The following is a 15,748-nucleotide window of genomic DNA, read 5'->3' as shown; positions in this document are numbered from 1 at the left end:
TTGACTGGCACCGCAGCATCTTCAGCATTAATCTTCTGGCTGATCTTGGATTATCCTCTCCGCTGATGGGGAGAGTGGTTTGACACTTGCACAGTATAATCTCAGTGTCAGTGTGTTGAGTCACAGTCACCGGAGGGGGGGGGGGACAGAGCAGAAGGTGTCACTTCCTCCTGCAAATGTTCCGTATTATAAACCCATTTTTAAATCCCTCTCCTTCTCCTTCTTCTTTTTTTCTTCACCCTGGACTCCAATGGAGCATTATTTTATCATCCGCAAAACTGTCTGTGCCTCCAGAAAACTACTGTAACTAGACTCATTCCGTCATAGATTTAGAAAATTGCAAAATAACTTTTCAAAGTCGAGTTTAAAACACAGTCCGATATCGACAAAATTCTTTCTTTCTTTATGACACCAGAACAGAGTCAGAGTCACCTGAGTGACTCCGCTGACTCATGTCCTTGGGCAGGTTGCTCAGCTTAAATCACAGTCTGGTGCAACCGCTTCATTTTTCACTCGGCTGGAGTCGCGAAATAAATCACCGGCCATCAGCGTCGGCTTGTGCTCCTCGGACCTGTGTTTTATTGTGTGTGCGCGCTGCAGAGCACCTCCATTGGAGACGCTGAACCGAAGCGTGTCTGCATCTTGACTAATCTGCGGCGCAACAATGCTGCGACGTCCAGCTTGCAGGACCAAGCAGATGGAGACGAGTCGCCGGAGTCTGTCCCATTCAGACTGGGGGGGGGGGGTGGGAGAGTAGGGAGGAGGACAGGGGAACAATGGGGCCCCACTGACCCCCACCCTCACACATGCCTACACACGGTGCATCAATGCCACTTTGCAGAACCCCATCTGCTCTTCATTCCCTCACTGTTCGGCTCCCCGAACAATAGGCGGTCACGCTGGAAACTGGAGCTCTCGGGGGTCACAAGCAGAAAAGAGCCACTCCTCTTCTATACCCCGTTACAGACCTGCCCGATATATGTCACGGTTCATGATTCCAACTTAAAAAACGTAAAGTTTTTCCAACAAAACGTCTCATCCCAAAATGCAGGCATCGATAGTGAAAGTGATGAAAGGCAGAGGAACAGAATCTCCTCAGGTCGTTCTCCACATGTGACGGTCAGCCGCTCGTGAGTTCAGACGCAGTCTTATTTTAGGGGAAGCGTCGGTGCAGGGAGGGCCGACGCGTCTGACAAAGATGCCTTTTGTGTCGGTGGGAGCGGCGCTCACCGTCCCCACCGACGCCGGGTCTGTGTAACTCTGCTGCATGAGTACAACGAGCATGTCCTCGAAGACTTGACGTCTGTCTGTGTGTCTCTGTGTCCGCAGCGCTGGAACGACGTCGACGCCAAAATGGAGGAGTTTGAGGCGGAAGGTTGGTTTAAGTCTCTTCCAGATTGTTTTTTTTTTTTCCCTTCTTCTTAACTCCCTCCCGCACCGAGTGACGGCTGCCTGTGGCGTGCGCGCAGGTCAGATGCAGGTGTGGAACCCCGACGAGCCGAGCACACCGCGGGGATCGACCAACCCGCTGTCGCCCTGCCTGGAGGAGCGGCTGCGCGAAGCCTGCGGCGAGCTGGACATGGTGTGGGACGGCTGCGCGGGTCACAGCGAGCTGCTGGCGCTCTGCCGCCACCTGGGCCTGGAGGTGAGACGGCTGCAGCTCAATTCTGTTGCAGCTTTTTTTTTTTTTTTTTTTTTTCATAATATTGAGCAATCAAAAATGTGTGAGTGGTAGCTGTTAGAATGTTGCTGTTAGTTTCCACTGTGTGAGAAAAAGCAAAAGTTAGTTAATTCTGACTGAACGTGGCTGCAGCTGTTCGCCCTCGTCGCCGTGTTGTACTTGTTTACTGGAATTTATTTATTTGGGGGGCGTCAAATTTTAAAAAAGTCTGAAAAATTAAACATTAGAGAAATCATGGGTTTCTTAGAAGCTTCAATTTTGCTTCAATTACGTTTAGTTTAATTTAGAACCAATCCAAATAAGAAATTCATCTACTTATTATTAACTAATTCGAGGTCTTCTGAGTCGTCGTGATGGCCCTGCAGCGACCTGATAATAAAAGCTCACAAACGCATTAAGGAAACTCAATGACGCGTCTCCTCGCGCTGGCGTTTCAACAACAACCGTTTTCTTCTTTCTTCTCCAGCTGAGCGCCGACTTGCACCAGAGTCTCAGGACAGTCGGAGTCATGAGTGTTCAGGAGTTTGTCTCCGGGGCCGTGCGTCACCACAAACCGCCGACGCCGTCTGCCTCCACGGCGTACCGGCAGCTCAAGCGACACCACTCCATGCAGGTAGCTGCACAGTGCCGGGAGGAGGTTGTCGGAATTATTTCCTTTTTGTTTGTTTTTAGTTTTTCAGCACGTTTTATCTTTTCATCCCTTTCCAGCCCTTTGACGAGGGAGGCCGCAGGACAGCCGCCCCGACCCTGCTGACCAGCACCATCGGCATGTGTCTCTTCTCCACATTGGATGACGGAACCGGCTTCACTCCGGCCGAGGACGTCCTGGACACTTGGTTGGAGGAGGGGATCGAGAACGGCGGCGAGATCCTGGAGGTTCGGCACAGCGCAGGAGAGAAAAAAAATCTGTCCGACTTTTGTTGCAGCGGCTTTCTTAGCTAACTTCTTATCTCTTTGATTGTGCAGGCTTTAAACTTCAGCCTGGCGGAGAAGGTCAGTCTGTTTGACCTCACCGTGGCTCTGGAAAATGAGCTCCTCACCACCAAGAACGGGATCCACCAGGCAGCACTGGCCAGCTTCAAGGCGGAGATCAGGCACCTCCTGTAAGCGCAAGTCATCGCCCCCGCCGCTGCCGTTCACATTCATTTATTCCGCCTTTGAATTCCAACAAAGTGTATTTGTTTCTCCTCGGCCCTTCCGCACCCCTCCGATCAGAGATTGTGTGGACAGAGAATCCAGGGAGAAGGAGAAAATCCATTCGGACCTGGAAAAGGCGGAGAAGCTGAAGAATCAACTGGCCGCCGAGGTCGACGAGCACCACTCTGCCATCGAGCACAAGAACAACCTCAACCTCAGGTAAATCCGTCTCGAAGGAGCGCCTCATCAGATTTAAGCGACGTTACGCTCGTCCCGACGCTGAGCGTTGCGGCCCCATCGCTTCCCTCCCGCAGGAAGCTGGAACAGGAGCACAAGGAGAAGCTGGCGGCGCTGCGATCGGAGCTGATGGGGGAGATGGACCAGCTGCAGCAGCAGGCCAGCCGGCAGCGCGAACAGCTGGAGGCCGAGGTGCAGAAGATCAGGGACGACGAGTCGTTCCTCAGGGACCATCTCTCCATCTCAGTCAAGGTACAAAAAAAACAAAAAGCCCTCCTGCTGGCTGGCTGTTGTCTCATTCACCTTTTATTTTAGCCAAAGCATTGAAAGGTGACTTATGGTTGTTCCTTTGCACCTTGTGTTTCATAGGAAAACAGACGCCTTGAAATGGAGTTGCTGGACAGCACCGAGAACCTGATGGAGGCGCAGAGTCAAGTGTCAAAACTGCAGGCGTCTGTGGACAACATCATGAAAGAACGGGTTCGTAGATCTCACAGCTGTTCTCTCGTTACTTCATTGCTGCCATTTCCGTCCTGATGATTTGACGTTTTTGTAATTTCTTTGAAATTCTCCGTCCCTACATGTGTCTTTCTTCAGTTTGGAGACTTGGACCCTGGCAGCGCTGACTTTTTCCTCCAAGAGGAGCGCATCAAACAGCTGCGTGCCGGCTATGAAGCTCAATACAGGGTAATAAATCCTAGTGGCCGATTGAAGTGTGATGCTTCGCACTGTTCGCAGAGTTAAAATTATAAAACAGGTTCTGCTACTCTGTGTGGGAAAAGGGGACGGTGGTGTTGATTTAGTCGCGCGCATTTACAATTTCCCGCTGTGGTTTGGTAGGAGCTGCAGGACCGCATCGACGAGCTGCAGGCGGAGCTGCGCGACTTCCACAGCCTGGGCCGAGTTCATCAGCAGTGCAACAATCCTCTCTCGGAAGAGCTGGAGAGTAAAAGCCCCGGCATGGAGTCGGATCCAGGTGGGACACATTGCCTTTGTGCAGCGCCCCCCGGAGGTCGTATCACACGGCACTGACCACACGTGTGCACATGCTACTACGGTGGCACGTAGGAACCAGCCCTCCAGAGTCCAAGATGGCGGCCCATTTGTTTCAGTGAGGTTGCTCACCTGGCGCATACGCCGAAAAAGATTTTGACCACTGGGAGAACTTGCATGCCGCCATATTACTGCTCCGGTATCCAGTTCTTATAATATATCCATGGTAGGAATCTTGTGTTGTGTGTATTTTTTTCACTTTGTTTGTTTATTTCCTTGCAGGTATCGGTTCAGAGGAGGTTCAACCGTTCAGCATGAGCCTTGAGGCGGAGATGATGCTGGAGCAGCTGAAGGAGCGGCATCTCCGGGAGACAGAGGTTTTGCAAAACCAGCTGGAAAGCAAAGTGAGTCTTGCAGACGAGAACCTTAAAATGTATAAATTAAAAAAAATGTAATAAAAAAAAAAAAACAGAGAAATTGTTTACAGTGGGAAAAACAAATTCTGTATGTTTCCAGAAAACATCTTTAGCCCTTTGTTTCCAGCCTGCTGCTAAAACTATTATTTTTATCCTTCTGTGTATTTGAACGGAGGTAGGAACTTGGACAGCTGCATGTTATTGCTTAGAACAAACATTGGTAAATTAATTTGCATAAGGGTTCTTTTAAAGTTTTTAGGCCTCATGCGAACTCATATGTTGTGTCCATCAGGCATTAGAATGGTTTAGGAATTATTTTACACTCATTTCTTTCCCAGATCAGCGAATTTGACAGAACAATGGAGGAGCAGAGGACAGCCCACGAGGAGCAGAAGGCTGCCCTGACCCTTCAGCACCAGCAGGAGCTCCAGGCTCTAAAGGAGGGGGTGGCCGGCGTTGAGCGCCATGTGCAGGAGCTCCAGAGCCAGCTCGAGCAGGCGGATCTGGACCGCACCTGTCTGGAGCAGACACTGGCCGAGGAGAAGGAAGGGCTGGGGAAGCTGCGAGAGGAGGAGGTGGACTCCCTGAGACAGCAGCTTCTGGAGGCCCACACCTTCAGTGCAGACCTGGAGGAGCAGCTGAGCGACCTGGAGGCTCAGCTGAAGGAGAGGGAAGGGAGCCTCGCGGCCCAGATGGAGGCGCTGCAGCAGCGGCACACAGCTGAGATGAAGGAGCTGGAGGAACGACAAGAAGAGATTTTCAAAGCACGACTGGAAGAGGAGAGAAATAAGCTGCAGAAAGAGAAGGCTGAGGTGGAGAGGAGGCTGTTGGAGGAGTGCGACAAGGAGAAGGAGCTCCTGCGGCAAGTCCACGAGGAGGAGCTGGTAGTGCGGCTGCAGGAGGCCATGCAGAAGTCCAAGGCCGAGCATCACGAGATCGTGCGGGAGCTGACAGAGCAGTGGCAGGAGGAGAAGTCGCGGCTGGACGAGCAGAACGGCGAATCGCTGCAGGTCCTCCTGGAGGAGGAGCTGCTGAGGCTCGTCCGGGAGCAGGAGGAGAAGCAGGGCGAGCTCCAGCGCCAGTGGGAGAGCGAGCGGGCCCAGCTGCTGCAGCAGCAGGAGGAGGCTTTCCTCCAGAGGCTGTTGGAGGAGCGGCGGCAGCAGCAGGCGCAGCTCGAGCAGCGGGAGAAGAAGCTGAGGGAGGAGTGGGAGGCGGAGAAGCTGCAGCTGGAGGAGGATTACGAGGGGATGCTGCATGAGCGGCTGAGCGAAGACAGGGAGAAGCGCCAGCAGGAGGAGGAGGAGGAGGAGAAGAAGCTCAGGTGCCTGTTGTCGGAGGAGAGAGCCCGCCTGGAGGAGAGCCACCTAGAGGTGGTAAAGGAGATGACGGCAAGGCACGGCCAGGAGAGGAGCGCCCTCAGCAGCACATTGGACAAACTGCGGGAGGAAATCGCTCAGGAGAGGTGAGTGGTTGCGCTTTATTCCCTCCAGAAATGCATTCTTCAGACAATTCACTCATTTGCAGTCTTGACAGTAAGCTAAGCAAGCTCTTTAACACAGAGACTTAAGGTAAGCCCGCCAAAGGTTACTGACCATCAGTTTGCTAAATATGCTAAGCTAATTAGCTGCAAGAAGTCTAACCAAACCTGACCCGATTGGGGGGTCGGGGGTTCATCAAACTTATTTGATGAAAAGATGAAGCAGAAAAATAAGCGTTTTTCTCAGACCTGAATGTTTAAATATTTGTTGTATTAACAAACAACCGTGTGCAGGATGGAAGTCGAGTTCAGCTTCCAACAGAGAATGAAAGAGGTGGAGGACCGCTTCTCGGGTGATCAGGAGTCGGTTGAGAAGCGTTTTCAGGCCGACATCTTGAGGCTGGAGCAGGACTACCAGAGTGAGCTGAAGGCTCTGTGTGAAAGCCAGGCCGAGCTGAGGCTTGGCTTGGAGGCGCAGCTGCAGGAGGCCGTGGAGAATGTGGAGAAAGAGCGCAGGGCGGCGGAGGAGAGCGTGGCGCGTGAGCGGGAGAGACTGGACCAGCAGCAGGAGAAGGACAAGCATGAGCTGCAGAGCCGTCACGAGGAGAAAGTCAAAGACCTCGCCGCGGAAAACCAGCAGCTGCAGCAGGAGGTCGACGCCCTCGTAGACGAGGCTCAGACCAAAGAGATCGAGCTGAGCAGGCAGCTGAACGATCTGCACAGCCGGCTGCAGGAGAGCCTGGAAACCAGGGACGAGCTCCTCGCCCAGTCCGAGAGGAAGGCGCTGCATTGTGAGCTCCTGGTCAGGGAGAGGATTGAGCTGGAACGCGACGATTTGAAGGTGAAGGTGGAGGAGCTGGAGACGCTGCTGCGCCAGGCGGCCGTGGACTTCGAGCTGGAGAGGAAGGAGCTCCAGGAGGAAGTAACTGTTCTGGAAAAAAGGCTGAAAGATGTTCCAGAGAGCGACGGAGAGGAGCTGGTGCCAGAAAGAGACGCTCTCAGAAATGGGGTTCAAGGGCCAGAGGTGGATCTCAATCAGGGTTCGTCCACTGCGGAGGAGGCCAGCGTGATGGATGATGAAGAAAACAGCCTCACCAAGGTCCAAGACGCTCTAGCTGAAGATTCTGAAGATAGAAATTATGGTTGTGTCAATGCTGCCCACGACAGTGGTGGAGATGTGACAGATCCTGCCGCAAGTGAGGAAGACCTCCTCATTTGCCTTCCAAAGGGTGAAGATCTCCAGCCTGAAGGCCACCAGGTTGTTGGAGGAGATGCTGGAACTAGCTGCTGTTCTCCAGGAATCTTCTGTTCGGCATCGTGCGAAGGCCGCGACCCTGACGGCTCAGTGCTCAGTGAAAACCGCTCTGGTGTCGACGCCACAAGCAAAGCCGCTTCCCCACGGATGCCGTGTGAGCAGGACGCCACAGATCAGCAGTTCAAAGGTGAGAACATCGACGGAGGTGGTGAGAACGGAGATGCTCCTGAATCATGTGGGGAGAAGAGAAAACCTCAAGATGTTCCAGCGCTGAAGGACAACGGCGCTCTGCCTGAAGACGAGCGGAGTCATGAGACCGTGGTTGACACATCTGGGCCAGAGGAGAGACGTGACCCTGCGGAGATGTTCCCGGTGGATTTTGAGGTTCCGTGTTTATCGCACAATTCTCACGAGCGTCGACCTGAAGCTGAACCTCCGACCGCCGCTCAACCGAAGGATGAATTCACACATGACGCTGTGAAACCTCCCGACAGAGGCGCTGATTGTGAGGGCGGAGGATGCCCCCTGGTCGCACTCCAGGTCCTCTACAACACGGCCGCGGGGGAGAACGTCCTCCTGCGCGAGAAGGTCTCCCTACTCCGGCAGAAGACGGAGGTCCTGGAGGACCTGCTGGCTCAGAGCGGCGACAAGATCCAAGCCAGCCGCCTGGCGTTGGAGGAAAACCACGGCCTCAAGGTTCAAGTGCTGGTGTTGCTGGAGCACGTCAGGGAGCTGGAGCTGAAAGCCCTCGGCATGGCGCATCTGCAGGTCAAATACGAAGACTGCGCGCTTGAAAACGGCAGGCTGAGGCGGCACAACCGCGAGCTGGAAAGGAGCGTCTGGAGCCTCGAGGGCGGGCCCAGCGTTTTCCGCGACCTTCAGAAACATCTCGAGGTGGACGAGATCACCGGGATGAGGGACAAGGACGCCACCAAGCTGTGCGGGGTAGAGGGGCGGGGTTTCTCAGCCAGGGCGCGGCCCGACCTGGACGGCAGCGGTCAGCTGGAGGTCGAGCCGCGGCCAGCCGTCGACCTGCGGGGCTGCTGCGCCCAGCTGGAGAGGCAGAACTGGGACCTGCGCAGAGCCCTCACAGAGCTGCAGGACCAGTCGCAGGCTTTAGACCGAACCACACTGGCTCAGAGGTAACCCGGGGAGAAGCGAGGAACCCTCCCCCCACCTCGACCCACCCCCATGTGTCCCGTGGCTCCCCCTCCTCCTCCCCCGTAGGCACCTATGAACCCTCAACCCAGCGCGGTAGATCCTCAGAGCTGAAGCTTGGAGTCCAGTAGATTGTCCGCACCAAGGCAACAAAAAAAAACACTTTGCTGTGTTTGACTGTGATGTAGTTTCTTTATACACCTTGCATCTCTATTTTTTTTTTTTTTTTTTAAATGAGTGTTCTGTTGTGTAGTATAAAAGTTCAAATAAAGTCCTCTTTCTTTCTGTTTATGTCTGTATAGAACCAAGGCCAGCCGTCTTGCCGAAGAAAACGTTGCGCTCGGACAAAAGCTGGCAGCCTTGAAAGACGAGGATTTAAAAGAAACTCAGGAGGAGCTGAGGTGCGCAAGAAAGAGAAAAGACAAGAAAAGAAAAAAGGCAAACACAAGTCGAGTTTTGTCCCGGTGTGTGAACTGGTTCTCGTCTCGTTTTTTGAATGCAGACAGACGCTGAAGCAGTTAACTGAAGAGAAGACGACGACGCAGAGGGAAGTGGAGAGCTGCAACAAACAGGTACTCGAAGGCCAAACTTCCAAGAAATCAGAATATTCTGCTGAACACAGCCCTGGAAACTATTTGTAGTTCTGGAATTCGGCCCTTTGTGATGTCACAGAGGGACCTGGAACGTGATCCTAATTTGGTGACATGGTCCCCTGTGAGGTGATGACCCCCGTCCTCTGGGGCCCCCTTGTTTTTGTTTCCCATCTAAACACATGGACACTGCAGGATGCTCAAAGTCAGCTTTGTTTGTTTATGTGGTTGGTTGGTTTTTTTTAAGGAGGCTGCAAACAGAGGGCTAAAAATTTCTCTCTTGCAGATTTTCGAGCTGTGCCTGCACAGCCAGCAGCTGGAGGAGGAGAAGAGGACGCTCTCCGACAAGGACGCCAAGAACCTATCAGAGCTGGAGAACCTCCGGCAGCAGCTGACGGAGCTGATGAGGGAAACCCAGCGGCGGGAGTCGATGCCGGCCGACGACAAGATGGAGGTGAGCTGGCCGGTGGGCGCTGGCGGCGGTCCCGGTGGCGGAAAGCTGAAAGTTGATTTGACTTGGTGGCCTGCTTTCTTCTCATCCTTTGCATGCTAGCTGGTCGCCTGCGTGTCCGCTCTGGAGGCGGAGCTGAACGAGGCCCTGGAGGACACCACGCAGCTGGGGGAGAGGAACAGCCAGCTGACGCAGCAGCTCTCAGCCCTCGCAGAGAAGGTGACTGCGGCCGGTCCCGCATCGACACTTTTCTCCGCCGCCGCGGGCTAACAAATTTTTTTGTCTTTTCTCCTCAGGCTGTGAAGCTGGACTCCGTGGAGGTTGAGCTCAGCCAAATGGTGGAGGAGCAGAAGAGTTGGGACAAGGAGACTCGGGGCCTCCGCAGCCGGCTGGACAAAGCCGAGGAGATGGTCAGAGGCTAATTTCACACACACACACACACACACACACACACACACACACACACACACTCTGTCTTTAGCTGCGTTTCCACTACAGTTTTTCGCAAAATAAAAGTGATATTTCTAAAATTTCGCCAAAGTTCAATTGCGAATTCTCAGAAAATCTCGTCCCGCCAGATTTACGAGAGTTACGTCTGCTTTTGTTTGTTTACGCTTGTTTGCTGTCAAGAATGGCTGTCATATTTTTCTCTCGCACCATTTTCACTTGAAGTGAACTGGTCACGTGACCCCGTACGTCACGTCTGGTGACGTTTAAATGGGAAAAAAGTGTTTCCGTTACACTTGCGATATACCTCGATATGGATGCGTCTGAAAAACCTTTTAGCGACGTTTGAGGGTTTTTTTGAAGTTTAGCAGTTTAGTGTTTAGTGTTTCCATTACCAATTTTTTTATTGCGATATTTAGGTTTTGCGCAATTCTAGACAGAATGGAAACGCAGCTTCTGTTAGCTAAAGCCCTAATGGTCTAGCTGAGGTTGCGGCGGTATGTAAAATCTCATGCGTGCGTGCGGTGTTGTTGACCGCTGCTTCTGCTTGCTGCCCCGCAGGTCAGGTCGCTGGACGAGACTCTCCAGGCTGTGAAACGCCAAAGTTCTTGTCTCCAGTCGGACCTGGAGGACCTGGAGCAGGAGCGGGACTCCCTCAAACACTACATCTCGCTGCTGAAAAAACAGCAGCAAAACGTCACCGACAAAGTAGGTGGAAGAGTCGAGCGACTGCAGCCACGGTGTTACAAGAAAGAAAACACACAGTGCAACTTTTTCTTTCCTTCTCCTCTCCTGCGTGTTGCAGAACCATGTATTAGAGAGAGCCCTGCACTCGAGCGGCGTCTTGAATCAGAGTAAGAAGCGGTACAGAGACGAGCTGTCCCGGCTGATGGAGCAGGACCAGCAGCTGCTGAGGCAGGAGAACGAGCGGCTGCAGACACAAGTGCAGAGCATCCACCAGGACCTCCTGCAGTCCAAAGAAAAGGTAAGACGAGGAGTTTGTGGAAACTCTCTGTGATATTGTTCCTCTCTCGTCCTCCCTGTCACTGATATTTTTTTAATCGTGTCTCCACAGGTCCGTCAGCTGGATGCCACCATCTCGTCCCTGAAGCAGCACAAGCAGAGCAACTCCAACCTGCTGAAGGCCCTGGAGGAGGAGAACGCCTCCCTGGAGCAGGAGAACGTCTCTCTGAAGGAGGAGCTGGGAGCGCAGAGGGAGCTCGCCAAGGTTCGCAGCCAATACGTGAAAATGTTTTGGGACAAGGAGGCGGGTTGTAACCCAAGAAGAAATCTTCATTTAAAAAAAATAACAACATTGGGTTCTTTCATGAGTGAGGGGTTGAAGCAAAGCACAGATAAAAAAGAATTAAAAAAAAAAAAAAAAGAACTATGCAAAAAATAAATCGTGGGGAGTTGTATAGTTGAGGAGGACTTGTGTTAAGGGATGATTTTGTTTGTTAAATTATTACATACTTTATTATGTATTTATTATTTTGGATGTGTATATCTTTAATTAGGTAGTTGATAGTGGTTTGGATATTTATTCAAATATTTATTTTTTTATGATTGATAAGCAAGAAAGATTTACTTCAGGTTTTTGTTTGTGTGTGTGTGTCATTCAGGGCTGTGCAACCGGAGAAGGAAACTCTGAGCTGGAGGTCGCCCGGCAGGAAAACGAGGCACTCAAAGCACAAATGGCTCAACTGTCTGCACAGCTGTTGGATGTGAGTAGCAACACCAGCTCATTCTCGCTTATTTTTTTTTGTCTGTTGGTTTTTGAATCTATTACGATGATGATCGAGAACTTCATTTCGCACCGGTGGTGCCACAAACTTAACGAGCGTCACAGTGAAGCAACTGAAAAAGCGGTTAGAAGATAGCGGTCGAAGGGAAGGTCAGATGACACTAACTGAAGCTTGAATCCACAAAGTCGTGTCACTTTTAACCTCCTTCAGTTCAAAAATATTTTAATTCTGTTTGCCTTCTTAAAATGTTCCCAACGCCTTTTCACCAGTCCTCGCTGCAAACTGGTTCTCGTGAACCTTTTCAGCTGATTGTTTGTGTTTCATCCATCTTTTGATTTTGTCTTTGCGTTTCTTTTTTTTCTTTCCGCCCCAGTCCTTCCAGGCTCAGTTTGCTGGCCTCCTGCCTCCATCGCCTCAGAGGACGCCCCGAGGGCAGCAGGACCAGGAAAATGTCCAGGTACCGTCTCAACCTCGATCACAGAGAAACGTGCTCGGCACCACACAACAACATTAGTCTGACACTCATGATTTCTGTGCTTTTATTTCTTCACCGAGGCATGTTTTTTTTTTTTCTGTCAATTTTCTGTTTGGGGACGCTCGCCTACACCTCATCATCATTGTTTGTGCATCTGAATCACTTTCACATTGGTTTTGTGGCTTCTCAAAAAAAAAAACACCTCAGTTCATCTTCAAAGGGAAACTTTTTTCTAAGACTTGGGCCAAATGTCTGTGGTTTTTTGTTTCGTTTTTGTTTTCTTTGATTGCTGTGTGTTGGGATGCAGCTGGTTCTGCAGTGGTCCTGGGTTCGTGCTGCTTGACACAGATCCATCTCAGCACTTGTGTGTCCTCATTCCCTTCATCTCATGCTGGTGTTTACTTTCTGGGTTTGGTTCTGGCCCTGCGGCTTGTGTGTGTGTGTGTGTGTGTGTGTGTGTTGCATTCTCCATCTCTGCACCATCGTCTCGGGACCGGTGTTTTCACCTGGCTGTGGTTCTGGCGGCGGTTCTCTCCATTTTCTCACCTCCTCAGAGTCGTCAAACACACCCGTGACTCCTCAGAGCAGATAAGGAGTTTTAACTTCCGAGTCCAGTTGTGCTTTCCGACCCAGCTAACCTTTGGTTTGCTGCACAAAAGTTGTACATTGCACGCCTAATAATTAGGGCCTGCTGTTTTTTTTTTCCTCAGAGTTATTGTTGAATTAGGAACGCATCTAGAAATGATATTTTGAAAAGACCTGAACTTCCTGTCTTATTAAAGGTCCCATATTGTGCTGAATCAGTTTCACTGGTTTTCCGGTGTTATCGTGTCTCGCCCCTGTCAGGAATGAGAAAATTCCATCCTTTTGCCCTCTGTAGTTCACTGCACTTTTCAGAGAGTGCGTGCCAAAACGCACGATTCTGCAAATCAGCCCTTTGTGATGTCACAAAGGGCACCGGTTCCTCTCCTCAGATGGTGACACCTGAGGAGTGATCTTCTAAAACCACCCCTTTAAACAAGTGAAAGGTCCAACAAAGCATTAGTCTGACCAGGAAGCTAAAACTGAGCAGGAGGCAGTAAACAGAGGGCTAAATTTTTGTTTTGCTTTTTTTCTGGAGATCTAGAGGCTTTTTTTTGCTGTGCTGATTCACTGCAATCCAGAATAAAAGAAAAGGAAGTTGCACTAAAAAGTATGCTATGGGTCCTTTAATAAATCATTAATTGCACAGAATTAAATGAACTTATTGCTCATCTTATAAGTCACTAAGTCTGGTTTGGTCCTTTCCATCAATAATTCAGCACTCAGTCCTGCGTGAAGCAGACAGCGCACTGGTTAACTGGGCAGCCTGCGATAGGCTGGATGTGTGGTGAAGTGTTGCTGCCTTCTCTCTCCAGGGGGCGCTACCGGAGCAGCGGGCGGCTCACGCGGACAGCTACCGGCGGATCGGTGGACTTTAACGCAGCTTCTTCTCCCCCTGCTGGCCACTGGGGCCCCCGTAGTCTCTGTCCCAGGCTTCTCTGCGCTTTCTGCTCCGCAGCTGCTTCCTTCTGAGCCACTTCAACTCTGTGACTGTGGGCGCGAACGCTCATGATCCTTTCTGCATCCTCGTAGGAGATTGTGAACAAAATGTGTTGCCAGATTTAAAGGGCAGAGCGTGTGTGACTGTATTTCGCCACTGCAAGGTGTTAGGAAAAACTGTAAGTCTGTTGGGGAGATTTTGTTTCAAATTTTTAAAACCAGTGTAAATCTTCAAAACCTACTTTCAAAGTAAATGTTTGGGGTCTCAACATTTTTCCAATCTAGATTGGGAAAATAAATGTCTAAAAAATAATACAGGAAGTATTTTTAAAAAGTTTTTTAGTGAATTTATAGTTTCACAAAACAGGGGAAGGAAATTTGATGGGAGCATTGTTCGAGTGTCACAGCCTTTTTAATGATCATTCAGGATGGTTTAACTGATTCATCCCAAACAAGTCAGATGCCATTGCATCAGTCCAGTCAGGGTTCCCAGAGATGTCTGGAAGGAAGGCAGCAGAATGTCTGTTCTTCTTATATCTGTCTGTTAAGTACTAGTTTAGTTTAATGTCTTTTTTTTAATATTTGTGCTCCTGTGGTGTTACTGTCTGTTGCTGCTGCTGCACAACCAAAGTGAAGTGAATTCAGATGTTACACAAACTGCCGCTTTTAATGCTTTCCGATTTTTATTGTTTTGTGCTTGTGCCTATTGATGTGTCATCAGTGTTTTTTCTTGTCTTTTTGTGTTTTTATTTAATGCCGTTAGGATTTTTTTTATTTATTTATGCATTAAATTATTTTTATAGACGCAATGAAGTACACAATTTGAATTTATGCTATTATTTATATTTTATTTATGTTTTTATTTATCTCTTTAGAAGCACACACAAATCATGAAATGCAGGATTTGACATTCAATAAAGCATCTAGATTCATTTAAAAGTCCTTTTGTGGCTTTCTCTTTCTTTCTTTCTGTCTTTCTTTATTTCTTAACGGCACCACCAAAGGGGTGGGGTTGGGGAGGGGGGGGGGTATCTTTATTGTATATTTGCTCTCGCTGAACTTTGCTGACATTGTTTTCTTCTCAACAGGACGACCGGGAGAGGAAGATGAAGACCATGGAGGAGCGGATGAAGGAGGTGGAGCTCTCACTGCATAACGTCAAACTGCTGCTTAAAGAGAAGGTCGCTCAGCTGAAGGAACAGGTGAGTTCACTCCGATAACTGAACTACCCATTGCATTCATTAAATGTGGATGATTGCTAAAGCTAAACGGCACTGAGGAAGGAGAACTGCCACTGTTTAGAATTCCAAACGTGAATGACCGCCTCCTTTGCGCCGAACTCTTCCAGCGGCACAAGAACGGCAAAGCGGACATGCTGATCAACGACCTGTACGTGGAGAACGCTCAGCTGCTGAAGGCTCTGGAGGTCACCGAGCAGCGGCAGAAGATCGCCGAGAAGAAAAACTACCTTCTGGATGAGAAGATCTCCAGCCTGAACAAGATTGTGCGCGACCTCAACCCCTCGTCCCTCTCGCCGCTGCCTTTCCACTACAAATGCTCACAGTGAAGCGCAGATGTCAACAGGTCGGGTCAAGAGGCGGTACAACCTTTCCTGAACCCATCCTGAAAGAAAAGCTGCAAAAGAAAAGGGCCTTTTTCTCTGCCGCCGTTGTCTGTCTGATTGTACTGTGTAAATTGTGAGTGTTTTTTTTCTGTTTGTTTTTTTGTCTGTTCTCAGAATGATGAAACACCAAATGGAAGGTCACTCTAACTTATAAAGTTTATTTTAAATACGTTGAAAGCCTTTGATGTCGCTTGTAAGTACATATTTTAACGCAACCAATGAAAAGCACTACCAAAATGCACTATTTATATGTAGTATGTAGTGTTATTTGATCACTTGTCAAAGAGATTATGTTTACCTGCCGGTTCTTTCTGTCTGAGCATGTAAAACAGAAAATGCAAATAACCTGTTGGCCTCCTCAAGATGTTTGTCTTCACATCAACACTACCTAAACAAAGGATTGAATGTCTGCTGACAACAAGTGTTGCAGGTCTTCTTTTTTTTTTTTTTTTCCAATAAAAAGCCATTGACACAAATTAAAATGTTTTTAAATTTGGTGCAATGTGAACACTACAACTATTGTGTCTCGCAAATAAATGGA

The 15,748-nt window shown here is 49.9% G+C and overlaps 1 protein-coding gene across 2 annotated transcripts in view; it reads left to right on the top strand.

The window, feature by feature from the left end:
* The window catches only part of nin (ninein (GSK3B interacting protein)), a 22,529-nt gene extending 6,781 nt beyond the window's left edge, over window positions 1-15,748 (top strand). Inside the window, exons 5-29 of one of the 2 annotated variants that reach the window (XM_076023375.1) lie at window positions 1,330-1,375; window positions 1,470-1,645; window positions 2,148-2,294; window positions 2,390-2,557; window positions 2,648-2,784; window positions 2,897-3,037; window positions 3,133-3,307; window positions 3,425-3,535; window positions 3,653-3,742; window positions 3,896-4,031; window positions 4,331-4,452; window positions 4,803-5,926; window positions 6,236-8,338; window positions 8,657-8,755; window positions 8,857-8,926; window positions 9,231-9,398; window positions 9,498-9,614; window positions 9,692-9,805; window positions 10,404-10,550; window positions 10,648-10,827; window positions 10,918-11,070; window positions 11,465-11,566; window positions 11,961-12,044; window positions 14,672-14,785; window positions 14,932-15,748. In XM_076023375.1, the coding sequence (XP_075879490.1) occupies window positions 1,330-1,375; window positions 1,470-1,645; window positions 2,148-2,294; window positions 2,390-2,557; window positions 2,648-2,784; window positions 2,897-3,037; window positions 3,133-3,307; window positions 3,425-3,535; window positions 3,653-3,742; window positions 3,896-4,031; window positions 4,331-4,452; window positions 4,803-5,926; window positions 6,236-8,338; window positions 8,657-8,755; window positions 8,857-8,926; window positions 9,231-9,398; window positions 9,498-9,614; window positions 9,692-9,805; window positions 10,404-10,550; window positions 10,648-10,827; window positions 10,918-11,070; window positions 11,465-11,566; window positions 11,961-12,044; window positions 14,672-14,785; window positions 14,932-15,150 (6,243 nt within the window). In that variant the 3' untranslated portion in view covers window positions 15,151-15,748. The remainder of the gene's footprint in view (window positions 1-1,329; window positions 1,376-1,469; window positions 1,646-2,147; window positions 2,295-2,389; window positions 2,558-2,647; window positions 2,785-2,896; window positions 3,038-3,132; window positions 3,308-3,424; window positions 3,536-3,652; window positions 3,743-3,895; window positions 4,032-4,330; window positions 4,453-4,802; window positions 5,927-6,235; window positions 8,339-8,656; window positions 8,756-8,856; window positions 8,927-9,230; window positions 9,399-9,497; window positions 9,615-9,691; window positions 9,806-10,403; window positions 10,551-10,647; window positions 10,828-10,917; window positions 11,071-11,464; window positions 11,567-11,960; window positions 12,045-14,671; window positions 14,786-14,931) is intronic. The other variant, XM_076023374.1, reaches the window with a different exon arrangement.

This window comes from Nelusetta ayraudi, unplaced genomic scaffold, assembly GCF_046127955.1.
Source record: "Nelusetta ayraudi isolate G7.1 ecotype Tasmania unplaced genomic scaffold, CSIRO-AGI_Nayr_v1 ptg000015l, whole genome shotgun sequence".
In the NCBI taxonomy this organism is placed as follows: Eukaryota; Metazoa; Chordata; class Actinopteri; order Tetraodontiformes; family Monacanthidae; genus Nelusetta; species Nelusetta ayraudi.
Note: the sequence above shows the minus strand (reverse complement) of the source record. Positions and strands in the feature narration are given on the sequence as shown.